The 22,896-nt window shown below is 46.6% G+C and overlaps 1 protein-coding gene and 1 long non-coding RNA gene across 3 annotated transcripts in view; one reads left to right on the top strand and one right to left on the bottom strand.

Annotated features, from left to right (window-relative positions):
- gabra3 (gamma-aminobutyric acid type A receptor subunit alpha3) overlaps positions 1–20,350 on the top strand; it is a 35,280-nt gene extending 14,930 nt beyond the window's left edge. Inside the window, exons 3-11 of one of the 2 annotated variants that reach the window (XM_061804092.1) lie at positions 1,755–1,873; positions 3,221–3,288; positions 8,531–8,751; positions 9,265–9,347; positions 9,643–9,786; positions 10,966–11,118; positions 11,214–11,419; positions 14,626–14,664; positions 14,804–20,350. In XM_061804092.1, the coding sequence (XP_061660076.1) occupies positions 1,755–1,873; positions 3,221–3,288; positions 8,531–8,751; positions 9,265–9,347; positions 9,643–9,786; positions 10,966–11,118; positions 11,214–11,419; positions 14,626–14,664; positions 14,804–15,130 (1,360 nt within the window). In that variant the 3' untranslated portion in view covers positions 15,131–20,350. The remainder of the gene's footprint in view (positions 1–1,754; positions 1,874–3,220; positions 3,289–8,530; positions 8,752–9,264; positions 9,348–9,642; positions 9,787–10,965; positions 11,119–11,213; positions 11,420–14,625; positions 14,665–14,803) is intronic. The other variant, XM_061804091.1, reaches the window with a different exon arrangement.
- LOC133492126 (uncharacterized) lies at positions 4,696–22,789 on the bottom strand. The gene is made up of 3 exons (XR_009792560.1): positions 22,649–22,789; positions 20,357–20,457; positions 4,696–5,163 (listed from the first exon to the last, which is right to left on the bottom strand). It is a non-coding gene; the product is annotated as an uncharacterized LOC133492126 (long non-coding RNA).
- Positions 22,790–22,896: the final 107 nt, after the last annotated feature.

Here is a 22,896-nt window from a genome sequence, read left to right as displayed (position 1 = left end):
ATCAGCTTTCAAGACTCTTCCTGCAACGCTTCAAACAGCCGAGCTAATTAACGTCGTTTGATTTCGCACGCCCCCGGTGCTCGGCACTAAAACTCTTCAATAAGTTCATCGGCTGCCACTTGAGCGCTGGAATACACTTTGGGGGTTTTGAGGGCATCTGAGGCTCCTGTATCACCTCGGCTCATCTGACGCGAATCACAAGAAAATAAACATCCTCGATCCTATCCTAAAGTGTCCGCTGTGAAACTGCAGTCGGCAGTTTTGATGATGCAATCTCCACGCCCCAACGGCAGCAATCGATGCCGTAAATGAATCGCGCTTCTTTCGCCGATCCTGCCTTTCAAGCGCTTCGATCCGACAGACGTGAGCTGAATCGCATTTCCCAGGACTTTCAAATGGCTCTCGTGTCATGTCGTCGGGGCGTTAACTACGACAGCATGTGCGAGTATTTGATTTGCAAGCTTGCGTGTTCCCATCCAATTATTAACGCTTGTTTACTCATGTTAACACTCGGGAGAAATACGAAAAAAAAAAAAAAAGACATTATTTGCCATTTTGCAAGAGGAGATTGAGCCCAATTGTGATTTCTTTCACACTGACATCAATATTACAATGTGTGAAAGAAAAAAAGAGGGCTTAGAATAAAAGAATACATTTAGTTCTGGGACACACAAAAACGATGAATTGTGAGGCGCCGACGTGACGGAAGCGCTTCGCACAACATTGACAAATCGTTCCGTCGCAATCGTCAAAGAGGCGCAGTTGACTTTCAATCGGCAAACTTCCAGACCGACCGGCTTGAATTTCAAACGGCGGCCACGACTTCAATTTCCACTTTTCTTATTTGGGGAAATGCCACGTTTTGTCGATCTCGCTCTCGGCGGGTCCCTGATGCGGTTTTGCGAGATGTCAAATATTTTGGTGCTTCCTCCCCACTACATCCATTTCCGTCGTTTTCAGAAATTTCACAGGTGTATTTGCAGACGCTGTCGTGACATTTTGACTGACTGATTATTTATGCTGATTACTTCTCGTGGAAAAATAATCCCATTTCACTGATTTGGTCTTGTGTGAACTACTGTTTGGATATGAAAACACTAATATTGGTCAATCTTGTTTTTGTGCGTGCGTGTGTTCATCTATTGTTGCTGTCAGCGCACGGAGTATTCGCCGACTGGGAACGTCTCGGATATTTTAGCCCTTCGGGGGATTCTATCTTAATTAAAGGCTGTACTCATGAAGTCATCAGCGCTCCGACGGAACAATAATTGCCTCCGCGTATTGCCGATGATTATGCTAGCGAGACCGAAATTAATAAGTACTTGGTTGCAACTACGCTAACTTATTGTACGCCATGTGATGAGTAAAGTCGATGTGGAAAACGTGGCAATTGATGGATAGCGGGGAGAGGCTGCCGGCGCCGCCGCCAGAATATTCCAACTCATGACTGCCAAAACACACAAAAGTGACTTTTGAACTGGATTCAAACGCAGTGTAAAATAGTGGCCAGCATTGAATGAAATGACTACGTTCACCACAAAATGAAAGAAAGGAAGAAAGAAATCCAATTTGAAGTTTGTGGAGAGGTTGCGCTGCGTTTGAAGACGACGTCTCGGCGCGGTGTCGGCTGTCAACGCGGCCGCAGAGCCCGAGCCTTCCGCCCGGATCGAAGGCAATAAAAAGATCCAAAGACGACATGAAATGCTTCATTGGTGCTTTTGCCGCTCCTAATCTGGCTTTGTTTCTTCCTAAAGTGCCGTTGTCGGACACAGAGAGCCGCTGCCTGACGACAGTAACAATATCACAATTTTCACCCGCATCTTAGACAGACTGCTGGATGGATATGACAACAGACTCCGTCCCGGCCTGGGAGGTAAGGCTCCGATTTACGGTAGCGGACCTACGTGAGTCGCGCCGGTAGCGGCGACCCCTTGAGGTGCGCCCAAATGTCCACGCACGCATTTGTCCCTTGAGCGAAGCGTACGTATGTCAGGCGTTTGGGCCAAATGCTCGCTTGAGCGCGTTTTTTCTCAGCCATCCAGCTGGAACGGTCGCTTTCCGCCTCGCCGCTCGCCGCGAAGGCCGCGAGCGCCGCTGCCGGAGCCGCGGACCAAACGAGCTGCGAGACTTCCGGGCTGCGATCTGGCAAAATACAAAGAGAACAAAGTGCTGCAAGTTTAGGGACGTGGAAATCAATGGCGACAAAACATCTGCTCGGTATTTCAAGCGTCAATATGTTTTTGCGGAACTGACATCAATTCGGGGGGGGGGGGGGGGGGCGCGAGCGCTCCGATGCGTCCACTCCCAGGCAACAGATTGAATGCCAAAATTTCAGCGGGGCTTTTACGCACGTTTGCGCTTTTGAAATGCCTTCAAAACGCTTCCCAGCGCCTCGGATTGCACGGTTGTGAACGTTTGTGTCGCCGGGTTGATTCATCCGGAGGTGCCTCGCCTTTCTCATGGGACTTCTTAAGCAGACGCGAGGAGAGGAGAGTTCCCCAAAACAAAAAGTGCCCCCTTCCCGTTTGGATAAAAGCCTCGCGGCTCTGTCGTCGTCGTCGTCGGGCTACAGGGAGAAGCCGTTTTGTCTGTTTGGCACTTGTGCCCCACAGGAGGCGAGACACATTTCAGTCTATAGCATGGTGTCCTACTTCGTGCATTCAAACGGAGTTCATTAACTGAGCAACTCTTAACGACGTGGCTGCATTGTCGTCACGTGCCGTTAATCCGTAACAGGAGCCGTCGGAAAGTCGCGACAGACGCTCGTCCTATTGCCGTGAGGTCTCCGCAAGCGTGCGATGGCTAAGAATTTTAGCCGCTGTACAGTATTGTGGGTCAAAGTGGACGTCTTCGGGGTCGGAGCTGAAGCATCTTTTGCCGGGGCGGACAAAAGAAATTTGAGCCGGACGAACGGAACCCGTCAGAAATGCCGATTAGTTTGCGTCTCCGGGTCGCCGCCATGATGGTCGGAATCGTAAACCCTAATCTAGCGTCGTTAAAGAATCGGGTCAATTGATTGCTTTTTCTTCGGAAGATCTCTGAGGCGTCATTGAAAGTGCTACTTGCACTTTCTTCAAACCAGAATCTTAGGATGGACGGCGAGAAAAAGGAGATTTGCTCGGTCGTGTTTTTGAATTAGCGATGTCTGATGTCTATTAAGAGAATGCACGATGCACGCGAGTAATCCATTTTTTTATGATCGTTACATTGCTTTTCACAGAGAGCGTGACCGAAGTGACGACAAACATTTATGTGACGAGTTTCGGCCCAGTGTCGGACACTGACATGGTGAGTCTTTTCCCTTCCGTCTTGATCTCTTTGAGGAAAACAAAATTCAATTTTTTAACCCCGTTAAAAAAAAAAAAAAATCATGATTCCAGTGTTGACAAAAATGCCATCAAAATGAATAAAGAATCATCGGGATGAGGCTATTTACATGTAAAAATCCGTCTCTACTTCTGAAAGATTCAAGTTCCGCAAGGGATTCATTTCGTAAGTAGAGGCAGCGCTGTCCTTGGCGAGGGCAACTTTTTTTGTTTGGGGGGGGGGGGGGTCCTTTTGGCCCTCCCTATACCTCCGAAACGTAACTACAGAGTGGGTCGGCATTTCTTTTCAAATTGATGAATACAAATGAAAGAACGTGTTCAGACTTAAAAGGCCAAGCGGAAGCGCTTCTAACGTTGTTCTCAAACGATGACTCGGATGTCTGAACATCTGCGCAGGCTTCTCGTACATTGGTTGAGATGAATTTCCGTCCCGTCCTAGTCAGCATTTCCATTTTGCTTCACGGCTCCAATTTTTCCTCCGACATTCCAGTTTCATAGCAAGTTACCTTTTTTTTTTTTTTTTTTTTTATTAGCGGCACCTTCTAGAATATTAGGTATCGTTAAAAAAAAAAAAAAAGAACTCAAACATTTTTGTCTCTAAAAACTATTGCACTTGGAAACAAACATTTCTCTAGTTCAGTGGAAATGTTGATAGTGTATGGTGGTTAGAGCGTCCGCCTCACAGTTTGGAGGTCCGGGGTTCAAATCCCCTCGTTGAATGGTCGTTTGTCTGTATGCGGCCCGCGATTGGCTGGAGACCAGTTGAGGGTGTTCCCCGCCTCCTGCCTGAAGACGGCAGGGATTGGCTGCAGCACTCCCGTGACCCCCGTGAGGATAAGCAGCTGAGAAAATGGATGGATGGACGTCACGAGCGCCAAATTGAGGGCACTGCGACCGGTTCTGCTAGATGAAAGAATCAAATCCAATTGTGCTCCAGCGACATCACGCCAGCCGTCAAAGGTTTGAGGAAATTGCTGAAAATGACGCAATGCTAAAAAAAATCCCGGGGAGGTCTTCCTTTGACGTACTGCAGAGCCGCGGGTCCAATTACCCGTCTCCGACCACAAATGTCCCAGAAATGTCTTCTTCTTCTTCTTCTTCTTCCCACCCGTAACGCAACCCTCCCCATTCACCTCTTTTTTTTTTTTGTACTCTGAGAAAAATGAAATCCCACTTCTGCAACGAACGCCCAGCGCGTAACGAGCAACGCCGTCAAAAGCTCGGGCGACGGGCTCGGAGTGTACGACCGTGGCCGGGCCGGGCCAGACCTGGAATGCGGCTCGCCATCTCCGCGCACATCCCCGTTAAGTAGTCCACGTCCCTGTGAATTTCCTTGAAACTGCACACATCACAGACACAAGTATGCCTGTTCATGCACGATGAGCCTTTTATTACCATTAGTATTAGTATGATTATTATTAGTGGCAGCAGGGCGGCGCACTTCTGAGGTTCAAATCCCAGCCTCGCCCGTGCGGAGTTTGCATGTTCTCCCCGTGCCCGCCTGGCTTTTCTCCGGGCACATCCCAAAAACGGACCCTCTAAACTGCCCCGAAAAGTCTGATTGCGAGTGCGGCTGTTTGTCTCCATGTGCCCTGCGATTGGCCGGCGACCGGTTCAGGGTGCATCCCGCGTCCGATGATAGCTGGGATTGGCTCCGGCGCTGCTGTGACCCTTGTGAGGATAAGCTGCTCAGAAAATGAATGGATGGTTATTCGTAGTCGTGGTAGCAGTCTGACAAATCATGTTATGACTTAATAACATGAAGTGTGGTTCTTGCTCTGTCACAGTCGTGGTTGCTTTACGCGGAGAGTCAACTGAAGGACATCCTGGTACCTACCTTTCAAAAAAAAACAACAAAAAAAAGGAATTCAGAATACATTTCTATGAAAGCTTGTTGAGGAACTGAGCACAAGGCAACAACCATTATTATTCCTATTCTCCTTATTACTATTGTGGCTCGCGGCTGAACTGCACTGCTTTCACTAACATCGTGGCTGTGAACAAAAGCAAATCTATGACGCTGTATATCTACACAGTATTTGTTCACTTTTGCAACCCCTCCAACCCGAAGAAAAACCAAACATGATCAAATCGTAATCCTTTATGAAATCGCCACTGTTTTGATTCTTAACAAATGTAAATGGGAGCCAAATACACAAAATGACCAAATTTGGAGGAACGCGATGGGAGGGGGGAGGGGGGGGGGGCAGTTACCACTACTACTACTACTACTACTACTACTACTACCACCACAAGCGCCAAACCTGTGCATGATGCAGCAAAGGAGCAAAAAAGGCGGCACCAAACTAAAACTATACTCCAATAAGTTGAAAATGAACCTTTAGCCCGTTACGATGGGAGTTGAAAATGTTATCACGGTGGCCCCAAATCATGTTTCACCGAATTTACAGCTGCATTCCACCCAAATGCATGATAAACGCTGACTTTTGCTATCAGGCCTTGGCAGAGAAAACAAATGCTTGTTCGCTTTGCTTCAACAATTTAACAAGTCCTCTCGTTCTACTGCAGGATATTTAACATCATTGAGGTTCTACACTTACACAGCGTCATATAATCAAAACATGACACGATGATGACCGGGGAAGTCATTCAAGAACAATAAAAACAAAGAGCAAGTGTTTACTTTGATGGTTATTAATGGCAACGGCTTTTAAGAGATGCACTTACGGACTGCAGACCGCAGCGCGATTCTATTTGAGGAACAGAACGCCGAAGATCGTTTGCACTCCGTCGCTCGCACGGGTTGCACTCACGGCGGGGAAAGGGCGAGCGCGGGGAGAGACAATTACAGTATTTACCGCAAAATAGCAAAAAGATGAACACTCATTAGCTGCACATCAATCAAAGAGCGAGAAGAGATCATGGACGGATGTGGCGCCTGAAGGGAGTCCGCCGTCATCTCCGGCCTGCCGTTCAATTCCAAAAAAAATGACTTGAATGCTGTCTCACACCCAACAATATACAAATACGTCGTTTTGCGTCACGGCTTTATATGGAGAAAGGCGGCTGGCTACCAACGACTGATGTGTACGCGATTTTGTAACCCGTTTCGAGTGTAGCTATAACGTGGCGATGTTAAAAACAAAACAAAAAAAGAAACTCAAAATTAAGCAATTCTACAGTTAGAGGAAAAGGCCCTGGTTTGGGGTTTTTTCTTCTGCGTTCCTTGGTAAAGGAAGCCAGAGGTCGCGTTCCCGGGCAACTCGGTTCCGCGGGCAGCTCGAGACATTTCCGAAGCCGAGGCCTCTATTTCGGTCGACGGATCTGGAATTGCGTGCAAGCCCGAGGCTCGCGCCCTTCTGTCAATTGGGCGGACTGGTTACCACGTTGACGTTTTGGCGGCAGAAAGTCAACCAAACGTCGGTCCCGCCGGGAGCGCCGCACGTTGGGTGGATCGGATCGCTCCGCCGACGTGTGGCGGATGTCAGACCTGATCTCGTCATCAATGGGCATCGAAGTGGGACGACGTCTCGATGTCGCCGCCCTTTCTTTTCGTGTTCCTCACATCACTCGAGAGACCGAGCGGACCTCTTTGGAGCTTCCATGCTCTCTTGTCCAAGCAGATGAACTCAGTTGTAGTAAAGTGAGCCAGCTGCGCTTTGGAGATTTTTTTATTCCTCGACACCAGAGAGGGCAGCCCAATTTGCCAAACAAGTCTGACACGGGGCAGGTAAGCCCTCCAAAATGCCACAGGTGCGGCATGCGGAGGATGGAGAGCAGGGTGGAGGGAGCGAGGGATGGCCAGACAGCAATGCCATAAAAAAAAGAAGGTAGGTGGAGCGAGATGGGGTGCAAGGTTGCACCCCATCAGGTTGACGACAAAAAGGGCCAGCTGCCAAAAACAATCCGACCTACGAGCTTCAACTGCCTCGCTGCAGTAAACGAAAGGATAAGAATGAATGAAGGAGCAAACGGATCTCCTGCGTTGATTGGTGGACTGTGTCCGAAACAAGCAGACGCAGAAAAGAGGTTGCCCAATTGACTTGAGCGAAACCAACCAAAGACGACGAATAAAACCTGTTGCGGAAGAGCTTTCAATCTATCACAGGCGTTTGGGATTATCAAAGATAGACAGTACAGTACGCACTCGCATGCATCATGATTTCAAGATCTAATATATATATATATATATATATATATATATATACTTTTGTCACCGAAAACAATTCCAAAGGGGTTCAGTGCAGTCCTTGCAACAAACCGCCCGGCAGAAATCCACACTTGATTGGCAAGGCTGCTAAATGTCCAGACGGTAAATTGTGAGTCATAAAAAAAGGAGATAAAAACAAAACAGAAGCTCTGCAAAAATACCTTTTGCTGTCGCAGTCAATCGCGTCTTGCCTTCCAATTAGTGCACGACGTCGTTCGTGTTTTGGTTTTGAGGGAGGCGTTGGTGAATCCAGCAGCCCTCACCAGTCGCTTTTGTGTTCATTTGCTTCTTTGAGTTTGGTTCACAACAAATTATTATGCGTCATTTATATTTTAAAGGCCGCGTTTAGGACAAAGCGGCGCAACGCTTTCAAGTCCGTCGGCGGCGCAGCGCAACATCCGGCACGTCGATTCAAATCCGCCGTGTGCTTTGTTGCGTTTGCAAATCTCCCCGCTGAGGACGACGGCCTCCTTTTTGAAGCCGCTCGGAGACGAGTGGCGGTTTTTGTTTGGGCCTTTGGATGCGCCGCCAAAGTCTGCAGAGTCCGCACGGCCGCTAACGAGGAGAATCGTTTCCAGGACATCGATTCCTGATATATTGTTCTTTGGTTCTTATTTTTTTATTTACCAACAAATACCAGCCCAACTAATTCAACCAGAAAACCAAAAGAAAAGTCTACAGGCGGTCAACGATATCCCCCCCCCCCCCAAAAAAAAAAAAAATATATGACCAACTTTTGATGTAAAGTAAGCTTCAAATTACATCTTGAAAATCCTTTTCCAGCGGTTTACAAGAAGGAAAATGGCGGCGCTGCCATTGCCACGGCAACTACCTCCAGTTGTGCAAACAGTTGGTTGAAACATTGCCACACTTTAAGCATCAATGTTTCATTCAGGCCTTCTGATGAAGCTGAAGTTCACCCTTCAAATCTCGAGAAAGAACTGTGTGCACCGTTTTGTTTGGGGAATAAAAACTGGAGCTGCCGGCGACCGTCTCAACCCGACTGAAAGCTTTCGGCTCTCCTCCCCCGCAGGAGTACACCATCGATGTATTTTTCCGCCAGAGTTGGAGAGACGAGAGGCTGAAATTTGACGGGCCGATGCAGGTGCTACCCCTCAACAACCTGCTGGCCAGTAAGATCTGGACGCCTGACACCTTTTTCCACAATGGGAAGAAGTCCGTCGCCCACAACATGACGACTCCGAACAAACTCCTGCGGCTGGTTGACAACGGCACACTTCTCTACACTATGAGGTCAGTCGTCGTCGGTCTCAACGAGTCTGGCCCGCAGAGTCGGCCTTTCGGCCAAAGCTCAAGCGGACGCTCGCGGTTTTGATGGGTTAGATCGGAGACCCGGAACAGAGTTAGGCGGAACCTTGGAATTCATTAGTTACCAGGTTCACCGCAGGGGACAGACGGATGGACCGTTGGCTGACTTGAGAAAACAATTCTGTACTTTGGTAGATCCCGCCCAATAATATGTCCTATTTGATTTACTGATCTGCTCCTACTTCTTGATGCTGAACTACATCACTTAAAATGTTCCGTGTTGCTATATTTCGCGGCAGTTTCTTGTTCCTTATCTGTTGTCAGGGTTAGGGTTAGGGTGAGGGTTAGCCAAGTCACTTGCGTTGTTCTACACTAAGAATCGTTCCAATTGCAGGCAGTACTCAAATTCATCCCGAGCAGTCCATTCAATTTGTGACTTCATATTTTTCTCTTCCCTTTGAATGCCTCCTGACCTCCCCCCCCCACCGCCCACACAAGGTTGACCATTCATGCTGAATGTCCCATGCACCTGGAGGATTTCCCCATGGATGTCCACGCCTGTCCCCTGAAATTTGGAAGCTGTACGTAACACCGCAGCAAACGTTAGCGCTATAAAGTATGTGGCCTCTGAGAGCATTTTGAAAGAACTTATGCTACTGAAAGGTTTCAAGATCATTGTAGCTTTCTCACCCTTACCCTCGCCCTTCAATCCTTAGACTTTCCTTGACTTGAATATTGAGCGATTAAGACTTCTTTTATATTTGGCCTTTGACTAAAGGAATTAATTATCATCACTATGGTCGCGGAATGAAGCTTCTCATGCTAACCCCCCCCCCCCCCACCCGGTATCTACGTTTGGTGCGCACCGCTTCCCAGATGCCTACACCAACAATGAGGTGATTTATCTCTGGACTCAAGAAGACGAACGATCGGTTTCGGTGGCAGAGGACGGTTCCAGGCTCAACCAGTATGACCTACTGGGACACGTCATTGGCAAAGAAACCATAAGTTCCAGTACAGGTACGCTGCATAGACACTGACCAGCATGGCACTGGGTTTGGTTTGTTTGGATTGAGTTCAAAATCTCTTTTGGTGGGGAGGGCATTTTAAAATGAATGTCTGTATCTAAACAGTTGATAGCTATTAAGACGATCAGCAACAGTAAAAGTGATGCGTTAGTCTGCGTCAGAGAGCAGCTAAGAATAGACCAGAAGGTGGGATCGGGAAGATCTGCAAAGGAGCTGCATCCTTTTCTGGAAAACGCAGGGATTAAAGATTGGGGGGTGCGGTTTATAGTCCAAACTTTACAGTGATAGACGAAAGTAAGATTGATTCGGCACTTATTACAAATACAAAGAGGCAAATTTCTTCTGTGCCAGTAAAAAGGATTCCGGCATCACTAAAGATGACGAATACGGAAGAGCCCGACCATCGAGGGCTCTCCGAGTGAATCGAAAAATGAATATGAAAGCATTGCAAGAAGAACAGAATTGAAGCGAGGCGGCCGAATCGACCGACACGCCTCGCAGAGGCCTTCTGACGCTACCGGAGATGGTCCAAAGAGGTTTTCTTGAGACCAGTGGCGCTGGGATTGTAATCGGCAAGACATGGGAAGTCAAAAAGCATTCCTGATCATTTGTAGTTCAGAATGAAGTTCGGGAATCATTTTAATATGGAAAAAGCAGGATGGGTCCAATAAAATATCAACTCTAGCCCCGAAGTTTCTCAAGTTGGGTCCGGCAGTCAGACGGACAAGCGCTATCAGAAGACTTGGAGATGTCAAAAGTTTGCCTTTTGGAAATAGGTGAAGCCGTTTACTTCTGGCGGCTCTCGGGAGACAAGTCAGCCAGACCAAAAGGAACCAAAAAAAAAAAAGGCCGCTGGAAGTGCTCAGAAACTCGATTGAGAACACTTGGTTTGAGATCAGATGAGATTTTTACAGCTGTGCCGTTGACGGCAAGCTACACAAAATATGCCAAATTTAAGACGCATTGTTTGCCTTTTGGCAGCCTTTAAAAGAAGTCACCAAAGTTCTTAGCAGGTAAACATGAAGGGATACTACATGACAACCACGGGATGAATGCACCTCACCGAATATGCATCGATTAAATCTGCGTTGTCATACTTACCTAACATGTTGAACGATGAGCCGCTGTCGCCATTTCTCCTTTTTCTGTCCTCTCTCTCTCTCTCTCTCAGGGGAATATGTCGTGATGACAACATATTTCCACTTGAAAAGGAAAATTGGATATTTTGTGATCCAAACCTACCTTCCCTGCATCATGACAGTCATCCTGTCACAGGTGTCCTTCTGGTTAAACAGAGAGTCCGTTCCTGCGCGCACCGTCTTTGGTGAGTGCCTTGCTGAGTTTCGAACGCAACCCGCGATGCGCTAAATAATAAAATCAAGTCCGGTGGGTGGGCGACTTTGGTTTCCCTATCCTCAGGGGTCACCACGGTCCTCACCATGACGACCCTAAGCATCAGCGCCCGCAACTCCCTCCCGAAGGTCGCCTACGCCACAGCCATGGACTGGTTCATGGCCGTGTGCTACGCCTTCGTCTTCTCCGCCTTGATTGAGTTTGCCACCGTCAACTACTTCACCAAGCGCAGCTGGGCGTGGGATGGGAAAAAAGAGGGCATGGAGGTCCGGGTGAGTCATTCCTCTTTGACCATTGCACAAAGGTCCCAACGACACCAAAACACGTCCGAGCTGAGCGGCAGAATTCGGGTCTCTGCTAGTCCCGTCTTGGAAATTTTATGGGCTCGTTTTGTTTTGGGGTTTTTTTGGAAAGGGGATGAGACTCTTTGCGACGGTGGTTGAACAAGGGTGAATGGGAAACTCGGAGTAACCCAGACTACTCAGTAAAGGCGCTTTTACTTATTCATTAACAGCCAAACGGAACAAGGACAGCGGGGGCGGAACAGGGAGTCCGCAAACGGAGGTAAACTGAACTGGCAAAGACACAAGCCGCCAATTTAGGCCGGCGGTTTGCGTTTTAGACGGCACTAAGACCAATTTGTCGACACGAAGCTCCACAGAAAGTGAGACTGCAGTTAAAGGAATCCCTGGAGGCCACTTTACGTTCCCTCTGAAACTAAATCATACACCAAAGATTTGTCAATAGTGTACTTGGGGCTCTTTTATGTGTTTAGAAGGAAAGCGCGACGGTGGAAGGAAACGCATCGGCGCAACGACGTGAATGGAGGCCATCTGCAGGGGAGAATGATGGGCCACGGTCCATTTAGGATTTTTTTTTTTTTTAAAGGAGAAGCCGTAATACGGGTGGCAAAATAAATAAATACATAAATCAAAATCCAAGCGCCTTTCAGTCAAACGTCAAACGTAACGTCAATTTACAATCTGGTTCACCCGAATTGCAGGACGACGTCTGATATGCTGACGCAAAGAGAAGTTTGTCCGGCCTCAGACAGGAAGAAAAGTGTCCAATCACTTCAAACGGTCCCTTTAAGTACACCCACTGCACTTACAGAGCAGACGTGGCATCTGTGAAGCTGTAACGGTATACTTTGAAAAGGAAATGATACAATGTGCAGCGTTCTGCAGATGAGAGCGCTTAATACTTCAACACTGCCTTGAAAAGGTTACTACTTTGAAAAAAATGACATTCGACCGAGGGTGGGGGGAAAAAAATTTGCACATGGTTGGGGACAAACTTTTGGACGATGACATGATTAGAATGTCCATCAAATGTTCTAATGTTGATGACAGCACCGACAACAACAACAACAAAACTATCAAACACGTGCAATACACTCCCCTCTCCAAAGTTCGCATGCAGCGATTTTTTTTTTTTTATTTTATTTTTTTTTTAAATCGTCACGCCACACGGAGCTCAGAAATCCTCCGGCGGCTCGTGAGCCTAATTAAAGCATCCAAAATGGACGGATGCGGCCAAGCGAATCAGAAGTTCGCTTGTACGTGCGGAAACTGCAGCAGGTGGGAGCCCGTGGCCTCGGCAAAGCTTTTCACCTGGAAAGGAGGTGATGGTAAAACGCCAGGGTTGGAGAAGATTTGCCTCGAGAGGAACGTTTGGATTGGCTCATGTGCTCCAGTCAAGGTTTTTTTTTTCTCCCTTTTATTTGGACGAACAGAAACCAAATTTCCGATCAGCGCACAAAAACGAAAGCTGCCCTCACACCCTTTTTGCTTCCCCCTTCCCAAACACGGGTGGGACCAAATTGCTTCGAAATTGTTTATCACGTGTAAATACCAAAGCTGAAAATAATGTTGAGCCGCATATTCATCTTTAAACGTCAAAGCCGAATATTTGGAGTCTACAGCAGATGTGAAATAACTGAGCCACTCTTCCAGAGAAATGTGTCATTCATGTTCCTGTCATGAATTTACAGACTTGATTCTTCAGACTTTTTTTTTGTTTTTGTTTTTTTTTTTCCCAAAATTTATTCGGCACCCTCTGTGACTACGCTGAGTATGTGCAGTAGTTGCCAGGATAGCTAAACAAGGCACGCGAGACACACCTAGCCCTGAATTAGCGACTGGAAAGCAACAACCAAAATACCAAAATAATAAACCGCAGCGGGTGTGGCGGGCCCGCAACGGCAAAAGTTGGGCCTCAGTCATCACAAGCGGCGTCTCCTACGTTGGCCTCTGGACAGGAATACCTCCGTCGATCCTCGATCTCGTCAGGTCTGCGTCGGCACGGCAGTCCAAACTTTCTAAAATGGGATTTATTCGAAATGCGTTCGATGGGGTTTATTTTAGGCTTGAGGGCTAAACCCGAGCCGTCCGTCCGTTCATTTGGATTTTGGATTTTTCCAGAGAATCAATTTATTGGGATTTGACCTCAATCATGATTGGTCCATTACTTCAATGTCAAAATCACATCTGAAATGATTCAATTTGACATATAATACATCCAGACATAGAAGAGGAATTAGTCTGTAGATATTTTGTGAAAATGTATGATAAACACGAATGAATTCAAATACAACAGACAGACGGACTTGCTTGGATGAATCATAATTGGCTTTTCATAAAATGAAATAAAAGTCTGGAACTGTTTACAAGCAGCGGATTTCCAAGAGCCTAAAAGACAGCAAATGCTGGACTCAACTCGCCCTCACCGGTCGCGTACGTTCCAGTACTCGAGGCTAACACGTCCTAAGATGGCCGAAGGAGGCTCGGTGGAACAAGATTTCCAAGCAGGAAAAAGGATGCTAACCTGCTAACAAAGTTGGAAATAGTTGACTCGTCAATATTCTCCTTCGTACAAGGTGGGGTCGGTCCGGTGGAAGCGCCACGGACCAACGCAATCCATCGTGGGACCCGCTTCTTATTTACGCTCCGCCCGCACCCACTTTTAGGCTGCCACCATTATCAAAGCAACCAGCGCTAAATCCAGATGCAAATTGGGCGTGGCAGTCTGCATCATTTCTGCTGGATTCTGTGAAATACGAGCGAGGCGACTTTTTCGCTGGGTTGGATCAAATAACCTGCTTAATCACATGTTTTGGGGGGTTTGGGGTCCTGAAGAGTCCGAGCTGGTTTCGTTAATTTGCCAGGTATCGTTACTACTTTTTTTTTTTTTTTTTTTTTTAAATCAATCATGCTCTATAACTGCAGCTGACAGCCAGTTGAAGTGATGCAAAAAAAAAAAAAAAAAAAACATTTCAGACGCAGCTGAATATTGTAGTTGTGAGCTCTCTCTCTCTTTTTTTTTTTTTTTTTTTTCTTTTCCTCTGCAATCAACTCTTATATGACGCAGACTGAATTTGCCCATCATGTCAAATGTACGCACTCGAGACTGAGCATGCAAGTTGGGTAATTCTTCATATCGTGGGTAAACTTTTTTTCTTTTCTACTTTTCTTTTCAGGAACCGTTTCAGGCTAACATGGCCAGGATTAACGATATGGTCAGGCTTTTGTTTTGCTCTTGTGTGTGTCGTGTCTCGTGCTGTTGCTTCTATTTCCTCTTTACGAGTTCAAATGGAAGTTTTGGAGAGTCTGCCGCGTTTTCTTCTGACGACCACTGCTGCCTTCTCTCCTTTGCAGAGAAGAGAATCGGCGACTCTCTCCAAAAAGGCCAACAACACGTTCAACATTGTCGGAACGACGTACGCCATCAACGTGGCCAAAGACCAAAGTTTAACCACCATTTCTAAGAGCGCCAGTAGCGCCGGGGCGTCGGCCAAGCACTCTTACCTCCATAAAATGGACGACCCCTACACAGAAGCCAAGAAGTCTTACAACCGGGTCAGCAAAGTGGACAAGATATCCCGCATCATTTTCCCCATCCTTTTTTTCATCTTCAACTTGGGCTACTGGGCCACCTACGTCAACAGAAAGCCCGTCATCATCACGGCAAACAACCTCAACTGAATTCCGCCCCCCAACTCCTGATCTGCTTTCACAACGAAAGATAAACAGCTTTGCCGGAGGCCGTTAGCATCTTCTCGTGTCTACGCACTAATGTACTATTTGTTGAGTGGCACCTTGACGAACGAGGGCCCCCGTCTAGATTCAGAGTTTACAGTCATAACTAAAAACAAACAAACAAAAAAAAAAAAAACGAAAACATTTTGGGTGCCAAAATACCTTTCGCCACCACCAATGCCTAAAAAGACACAAATGCACCCCCCCCCCCGAAAGTGTCTGACAGGAAATCAGACTTCAGTTTTTTTCCCGTTTTCGAACTAAATTAGCTCTGTTTGCTCAATGCCAGAATAATGACGGTAGGATTTTTGTTTGCAGAATTACAGGCAACAAAGTCATGGCTAAACCCCTGCGGTGCCAATCAAAAGAAAGTTTCTTTCCCGTTAGTGTCCTCCGTGAAATCACACTCAAATTGCATTTTTTGTGTGCGTGTCTATTAAGATGACCAAAATTGAATCGAAGTGGGAAAGACGCAGTACCACATGGGGGAGCACGCAGTTGCCAATGTACTTTTCACTTTTTATACAAAATGAAAACGAGAGCTCAGCTCTCAAGGAGCCGCCGTGGGCCACAGCTCCGGTCCAGACGCTCACGCGCAGTCTGACTCCGGCTGGCTGGGCACACGGCACGGTCAATCCACAAACACCGCGGTAATTACACTTGATTTATTTAACAATACTACTTTCTTGAAAATACAGGACAAAAACCCGGAACACATGAATGGCAATTTGGCTTCTTTGGACGGGGTCAAGGTACTTCTCCACTTGTGTGCGTGAGGTAGCCAATCTCGTCAGATCCAATAGAAGAGCTGCCTTTACACAGATAATATCGCACCAGAGTTTTAGCTTATTCACGTCGTCGCATGCGTGGTAGCTTTGAGTGCTCTGGAGCTGCACCGCGTCAGATCGTTTCTTACCTCACTCACAAAGCTTAACGAGACACTAGAAAGACGCGCGAGGAGGAAGTCTGACAGCGACATTTGACTCATCATCAAATCATAGATGTACAGTACATATAGTTTGTAAAATCTTTAGGATTTCCCTCCCAGCGTGAGGCCGCCACGTCATAACGGCCCTCTGAGGAAAACCGCACGACCCGGGCAAACTGCCCGTCATTTGCAACCTTGTACGGTGTCACGTCGCCATTAGCTTAACATGCTAACTAACGTGGACAAAAATCCAGTTACCTTTGCAAAGGCGGACTTTTGGAGATTGTGAAATCACGTTTCTGCCAGTGTATCTCGTGTGTGTGCGTGTGTGTGGGTGATATTTTGCTCAGCCATAAAGACGGAGGGCAAATAACGTTTGAGGGAGTCCGTTATCACGACGCCCCCTTTTCCACAATTCGTCGTCAACGTTACACTTTGTGTCCTCGACAGAAACAGCAAAGACGGCAGCAGCTTATTTACTGGGGGTCTACGTTAGCGGGTGCGAATGGAAACTGTGGCGGGAAGACGCCATTAAAGTGCCCCACGGGGGTGGCATCACGCCATCTTTGCTCTGTTCCGTGTAATCAAGCAAAGCCGCGTAATGGCTGACCACTTTCTGCAGTGATGTTACGCAATGTCCGCGTCAAAGAGGTTGGCGGTGCATTGTTTTGGTTTGGTTTTTCCCCCTCCCGCTATGTGTAACCAAGTACTCCAACAACATTTTCTAAACTAGAGGAACGGTGTTTTCCTTTCACGTGTATTGCAAGCATGCGGTTCAGGTTGTCATCATAGCCTAGCAATGAAGACCAGGATTAATAACACGCATGCTAACGCACAGATTATGCACCGGAAGACGCCCGAGAACCTGTTGTACGGTGGCTTTACTGCGGTGACCGCTTCCATAGGAGGAGCATCGTTAATAATCTTCAGATCAAACCGAATGGCGTCAGAGTCGACCAAGTAGCATGAGGATCGTGCATTTCCAAGTCCGCCGGTGACCTTTGAGCCGAGTCACTCGTTCAACATACAGAAAGGTTTTATCGTCCATTTGCAGCATACGCAAGGCACAAAACGGTTCTTGTGCATCTACTACGTCCATCCCACCCGCAACCTTTACAAAGCAAAAATTCAACTGATGCATTTTGGGCCCGGGTGCGGATTTCCTTTTGTGCTTTTCACATAGAGTAGCCCGAAGAAAAGGCCGCCAGTACCTCAGACTGAAGCCCGCTTTCAAGCTTTTCCTTTCATCATAGAAATTCAGTAAATACACATGGGTGACTTATCTTCAGAAATTTACAACAACAACAACAACAACATTGTATGGAGTATTTTCTTCAGTCATTCTGCTTAGTGGGTGCTTTTTACTCATTATACGTTAGCGTTTTTTAATACTTTGATTCTGTCAAGTGTCTTCATTTGTCTCTACTTTTGTGTTTTGCAGTAAACAACAAGTCTACCCTTCATACGGAACAAGATTAGAAAGTGAATTTGTATTTTCGTAGCGACGCCAGACCTGGTCGTGGCCGGGGGGACCAGACAGTTTTAACATAGGAAACATTTTCAAAAATACGAACCAGCGATCGAGCGTACTTTCAAACATTCAACTAAACATTATTTTCTCCTGGCAGAAAGTTATTTACTACTTTTACTGACGCCTGCGCAGACTGCGAGCGCTTGCAGGCGCAGGTCAGACCACTCGTCTAATTCGATTTTGGTGAACTTGATCCAGCCGAAGGCAGCCAGATTCAAGTCACGGGCACATTCTGTATCAAACGCTCACGTTGTCCGTCGCCAAGAGGGGATTGCTACGATTACTCCTCATCCTCTTCTGCAAACAGATGCCCCACATTTAAAGGGAATGACGGGAGCCAGTCCGCTGTGGCGCGGCCCGCCTCCTCTCAGATCTGCGCCGGTCTACGAAATCACCAACGGCGTTCTGAAGCGCCCCTGAGTGCACCATCGCGCGAGCTAGGGTTAGGAATTCACCAGAATGGAAAAGAAGGTTGTGGAGACTTGTTTCAAGCCATCATTTGAAATAGTCTCAAGGCGTAAACTTACTTAGAGTTTGCTCCGGCCTCTCCTATCGGGATTTTATTGTCACAAACCGTGTAGTCCTCAAACGCAGCCTCACAAAATGGGATCGGCAGTATTACACCCAAGTAGCTCCGAGTGTCTGCGTTCTGGCGCTTCAACCCATTCAGTCATCGGTGACCCACTCGCAGCCCCAGAGACGCCTTCATAAATTACTAGCGCATATTTATGTGACGTTCATTTACACCGGCAAGGTTCCCAAAGTGCTTTTTCCCCTCATTTGCAAGCATGCAGATTTGATGAGTCTGCCTTACCTGCCGCTCACTAACACACGGAAGCGTTTGTGAACTTCCTCCCTCGGTAGCGTCATTAAGAGGAGCGTATTTTCAGAACGATTCCAGGGTTAGCGTACCTACGCCAACTATACCGTTTGGATGTCGCCAAACAATCGCGATCAATAGACCACATACTAATCCTTTTTCGCCACGTCATGTGACCTCGCGACTCCGCCCTGCAGGGATTTTGAATTATTTCAATCTGCGGTTAATTATGCATCGCGGCGGAGGACCGGAACCGAGCATTCCATCTGCCAGCGCAAGTGTCAAAAGCCGCCGTCCTCCAAGTGAAGGGCGCGAGCCTTTTAAGTTGATTAGACCAATGAAGTAGCTTGCCAAGTGGCACCGGTGCTCGCTTCAAAGCATACATACGCGGTCCAAAGTCCAGTAGAACAGCACGGAAATTGTCGCAAAGCCCTTGAGGACGTGACCCAAAATGTTTTTGTGCATTTTGGCAATGAAGAGGTTAACTCCACGATGATAATAATAATAATAATAAAAAACAACAAAGAACGCAAAGAAATCGATTTTCAAAGTGCACCTAAACATGAATCAATTTGCTTTCTTCAGCCCGTATATGCTAATGTTGTTTTAATCCCACTGGCCTGTTATTCAAAATTGTTCATGTCATTCAAATATCAAAATGTACCTGAAAGCATCGCGCAACCAAAGACGCATTGACGTGGCCACTAAAGACGCTTCTAACGTCGAAAGTAACTTTTCACTTGCAAAGGATCATATCTTAAAATGCCAGCATGCATTTGCCATATTTTACACATGTGACTCATTTTCAGTGACACAGGTTCTATGCAAGAAAGCGGATCATATCGGCGCTATCTGATCGGACACCGAGTTGAGTTTGTATCGCTAACAACGATGCCGTCCTTTTTCAAACAAGTGGAAGTGGAATACTGTGGAATATCTTTGGAGGTGCATCGCGATGTCTAAATTCAACATCATCATCATCATCCCTGGCAGACTTTTTGATACAGGTCTAGTACTACAGCGACATCGTTATGGGTATGCAGACTCACAGTAATTGCCCAATTTCTTGTCACTCCAACTTCTTACTTTTGTTGATGTCTCATTACAGCATTCCAGATGATCTCTTGTTCTTTTTGTTGTTGTTGTTGTTGTTGTTGTTGCTGCTGCAGCAACAGCAGCGCCTCAACATTTGCCTTCTCCACAATATGCAGTTCTCGGTACATTAGCGTTTGTGTCAAGGGTCACTTCTGTGACCACAAACATGTTTTTTGCCCCAAGACTCAAAGAGAGCTCAACAGTCACACGACCAAACTGAGGCTTGAAACCGGATTGGGTCGACATACAATTTGGGCTTTGCGTCTTTCAGAAGTTATTTTCCCACCGGGCCAGAGTTGACTACAACGAACGCATGTCATCGCATAAAAAGTACAGCATATCTGTGCTAATCGGTAGCGCTTACCGTTTCGATACAACGTAACCTCAAAAGTGTTGATGCAATTCTCGCCATATACAAATAGTATATGAAAGTTGTGAATTTGTAGATATCGTGGAATCGATTCCAATAGTTTGTGAATTCTGGTTATGTCACATGATTTCTTTTGAAATTCGATACGTAGCCATGTCCGACAGTCAGCTGCGTACACTGCGTCTTCTATGTCGTGTTTTAATGGCGTGCAGTAGATGCTCTTTGTGAGTCTACTTACGAGAGAGATCAGTACCTTAGGTGCAATTTTGGTTTTTTTTTTTGGCTCTTGTTGTTCTCGAAACTTTACTGTGAATTAGCAGCTGTTTGCAAGCAGAGTCGTACATGCCGTGTTCTCTCCGCTGCGATTCCAGCGCACGTCTCTACACATTGATCGAGCGATAAAAGACAAGACACGACTGGGAACGTACTGTTCTGTGCTGTAGTGGACTCTGCGGTACTGTCGGGAAGCGACTCGCTCTGTGTTCAGTGGCTGGACTCCGTGTGTTGACTTCTCCCGTTCATGTGCTTACTGTAACCAGATGTAGCAAATGGAAATTGAAATAAAAGGATGTTGTATTTTGTCTTGGAGTTCCTCTTTTTGACTCCGGTGTACACATTTCAGTCATCGAAAAGGTTGATTTTCTCTCTGATGTGTTTGCCGTTATCTGACATCACAGGATTTAGGCACAGATTTTTTAATTTTTTTTCAACCCTGAAAATTGCCCGGCTAGAACACACTAACACTAAAAGAAATAACGGTGTTGAACTCGAGAACCGAGAAGCAGTCTCGTGTCCCAAACAAGAAGTCTGGCAAAGTGCCCTGAAGTTTTTTGAGCAGCTGGGTGGGGGGCAATCAGTCAGGATAATCTTTTGAGACATCTGAAATCGGGCCCTTGCTGACCTTGATGAGAAACGTGGAGTCGGGCCCAAAACGCTCCCCCTTATTGCTATGCGTTACCTGCGCTTGTAATATGTGATTTCATTTTTCATTCTTCATACTGTGGCATACAATACGTACTGGCAATCAGAACCATCATGAGACAGTTGAGAACAAAGCGCAAGAAACCCGATCTGGTCTTTCGCAAACGACAGAGAGCTGAGCGTCAAGATCCAATTTCATCGACAAATCGGATTTCGAAGCAGCCAGGCAACAACAAGTCAAATGAATCAGGGGGGGGGGGGGGGGGGGGGGGTCTGGACTGACAAGATGGAGGCCCGAGAATGGGACGACCGGCTTCAAAAAGTGCCGGTGCAAGAAACCGACAAGATCACAGATCAGTTCAAAAGGTCCATATTTGATCAGAGAAGAGAAATTCAAAGTTCACGCACGGTGGTTAACATCGGCAGGAGACTGACTGACAGCAGTTTACAAGAGAAAAGATCGGTGCCACTTGGTCATGGAGCACTTTGATGCAGAACAAGCTGCCAACTACTTCTGGAAAAGTCATAAAAGAGAAAGAGCATGAAGAAAAACCTAGAAAATTGTGAAAACATCATGAGAACAACAATATGCAGGCAGCACTTCAATGCCAATCGTTTAGCACACTGACTATCTTATTGTAAATGATTACTATTGTCGTCCTGTTGCCAATTATGGCTTGGACAAATACTAGAAGACTGCATTTATTTACACATCCACATTTACCTTTTTTGGTTTTTGTCTGATACTTCTTTTGCTCCGGCAAATGGAGCACCTGTCTAAATGATCATTAACATGAAAATATTGAAATTGAAATGGCTTCATTCTCTCAGACCTCGTGGAAGGCGTGTTTGATGGTTTCCCGTTATGTCGCTCTGGAATTGCCTTGTAAAATGGGGGGTACTGGAGAGGAGGGATCGTGCAGAAGAGGGCCTCTTCACAATAAAAGGGAATGATGACCTGCTACAAAAACACTGGAAGCGCTGGCAACGACTTCAAACGTGAGGAGAGAGGAGAAAGGAGACGGGAAGTCAAAACAAAAGAGAGACAATTGGCTTCAAAATGCTGCCGTCACTTTATTTGCACACGTGTGCAAATAATAATCCAATACAACCGCTGAATGATTAAAAAGAAAAAAAAAAAAAAAAAAAAAAGGGGGGGGGGGGTTGTGATTTTTGTCACCTTCATCAGTAAGAATTGAAGAAATTTCCCGGCCGTATGCTTTGTGAGCTTCAGCCACGATAACAAACGCGTACTTTTTGGAATCTTAGATACAGTTTTAGCTCCAAGAGCGGGCCAAAAGATCGATGCAGTGCAATTCTGCTCAAAGGTGAAAACTAGACCTGTTGAGGCGCTCCCCTGCAAGTGCCATTCATTGTACTCAGAGGTAGTTTTAAACGTGCCTACCTTTTAGAATTTCACACCTACTTGGGAATAATTAGGTTCTGTGAAGGAGAAGTAGTCTTTAGGCCCGAGGGCCTACGTAATACTCGTGTGTGTGAATGCAATGCATGTCTGTAAAATCTGTATTTTCTCTTTTATTATAATAAGTTTCCAATAACGCGTTACCGCACCGCAAGCTGTTCGGCGAGTTGAGTCGAAAATGTAGCCGTAGATGTGGCGAAAAAGGTGCGGGCTCCACAAGGGACTCGTCCCGGTTGAACCTCTCTTTCTCCCTCTCGGTAACAAAAATGAAAATAATAATCTACACCTCTTTGGTTGGTATCATCAACATAATTGAACACAACGCTGACTGTAATCACGCGGTACATATTTCAACTGCATTGTGCGCTCCACTCACCTTAGCAGTGTGCTTCCGATGGATACCGGCCGCCGCATGACGAAGATGCCCTGCCATTGATGAATTGCTTGTAGGCCTCCGGACTTTTGTCATTCTTCAGTTGATCGCTGTCGAGAAGAGGAGGTGCTTGACGACGTCCGGATAGGTTACCGACGGCCGGAGTTGTGTGCGCCATTTGTGTTTCTCCGGGTCGATATTGTCAATCAAAGCACACTTCTGGTCAGAAGGGTTACTTGAAACAACATCTA

Source organism: Syngnathoides biaculeatus, chromosome 18 (genome assembly GCF_019802595.1).
Source record: "Syngnathoides biaculeatus isolate LvHL_M chromosome 18, ASM1980259v1, whole genome shotgun sequence".
NCBI classification, from domain to species: Eukaryota; Metazoa; Chordata; class Actinopteri; order Syngnathiformes; family Syngnathidae; genus Syngnathoides; species Syngnathoides biaculeatus.
Note: the sequence above shows the minus strand (reverse complement) of the source record. Positions and strands in the feature narration are given on the sequence as shown.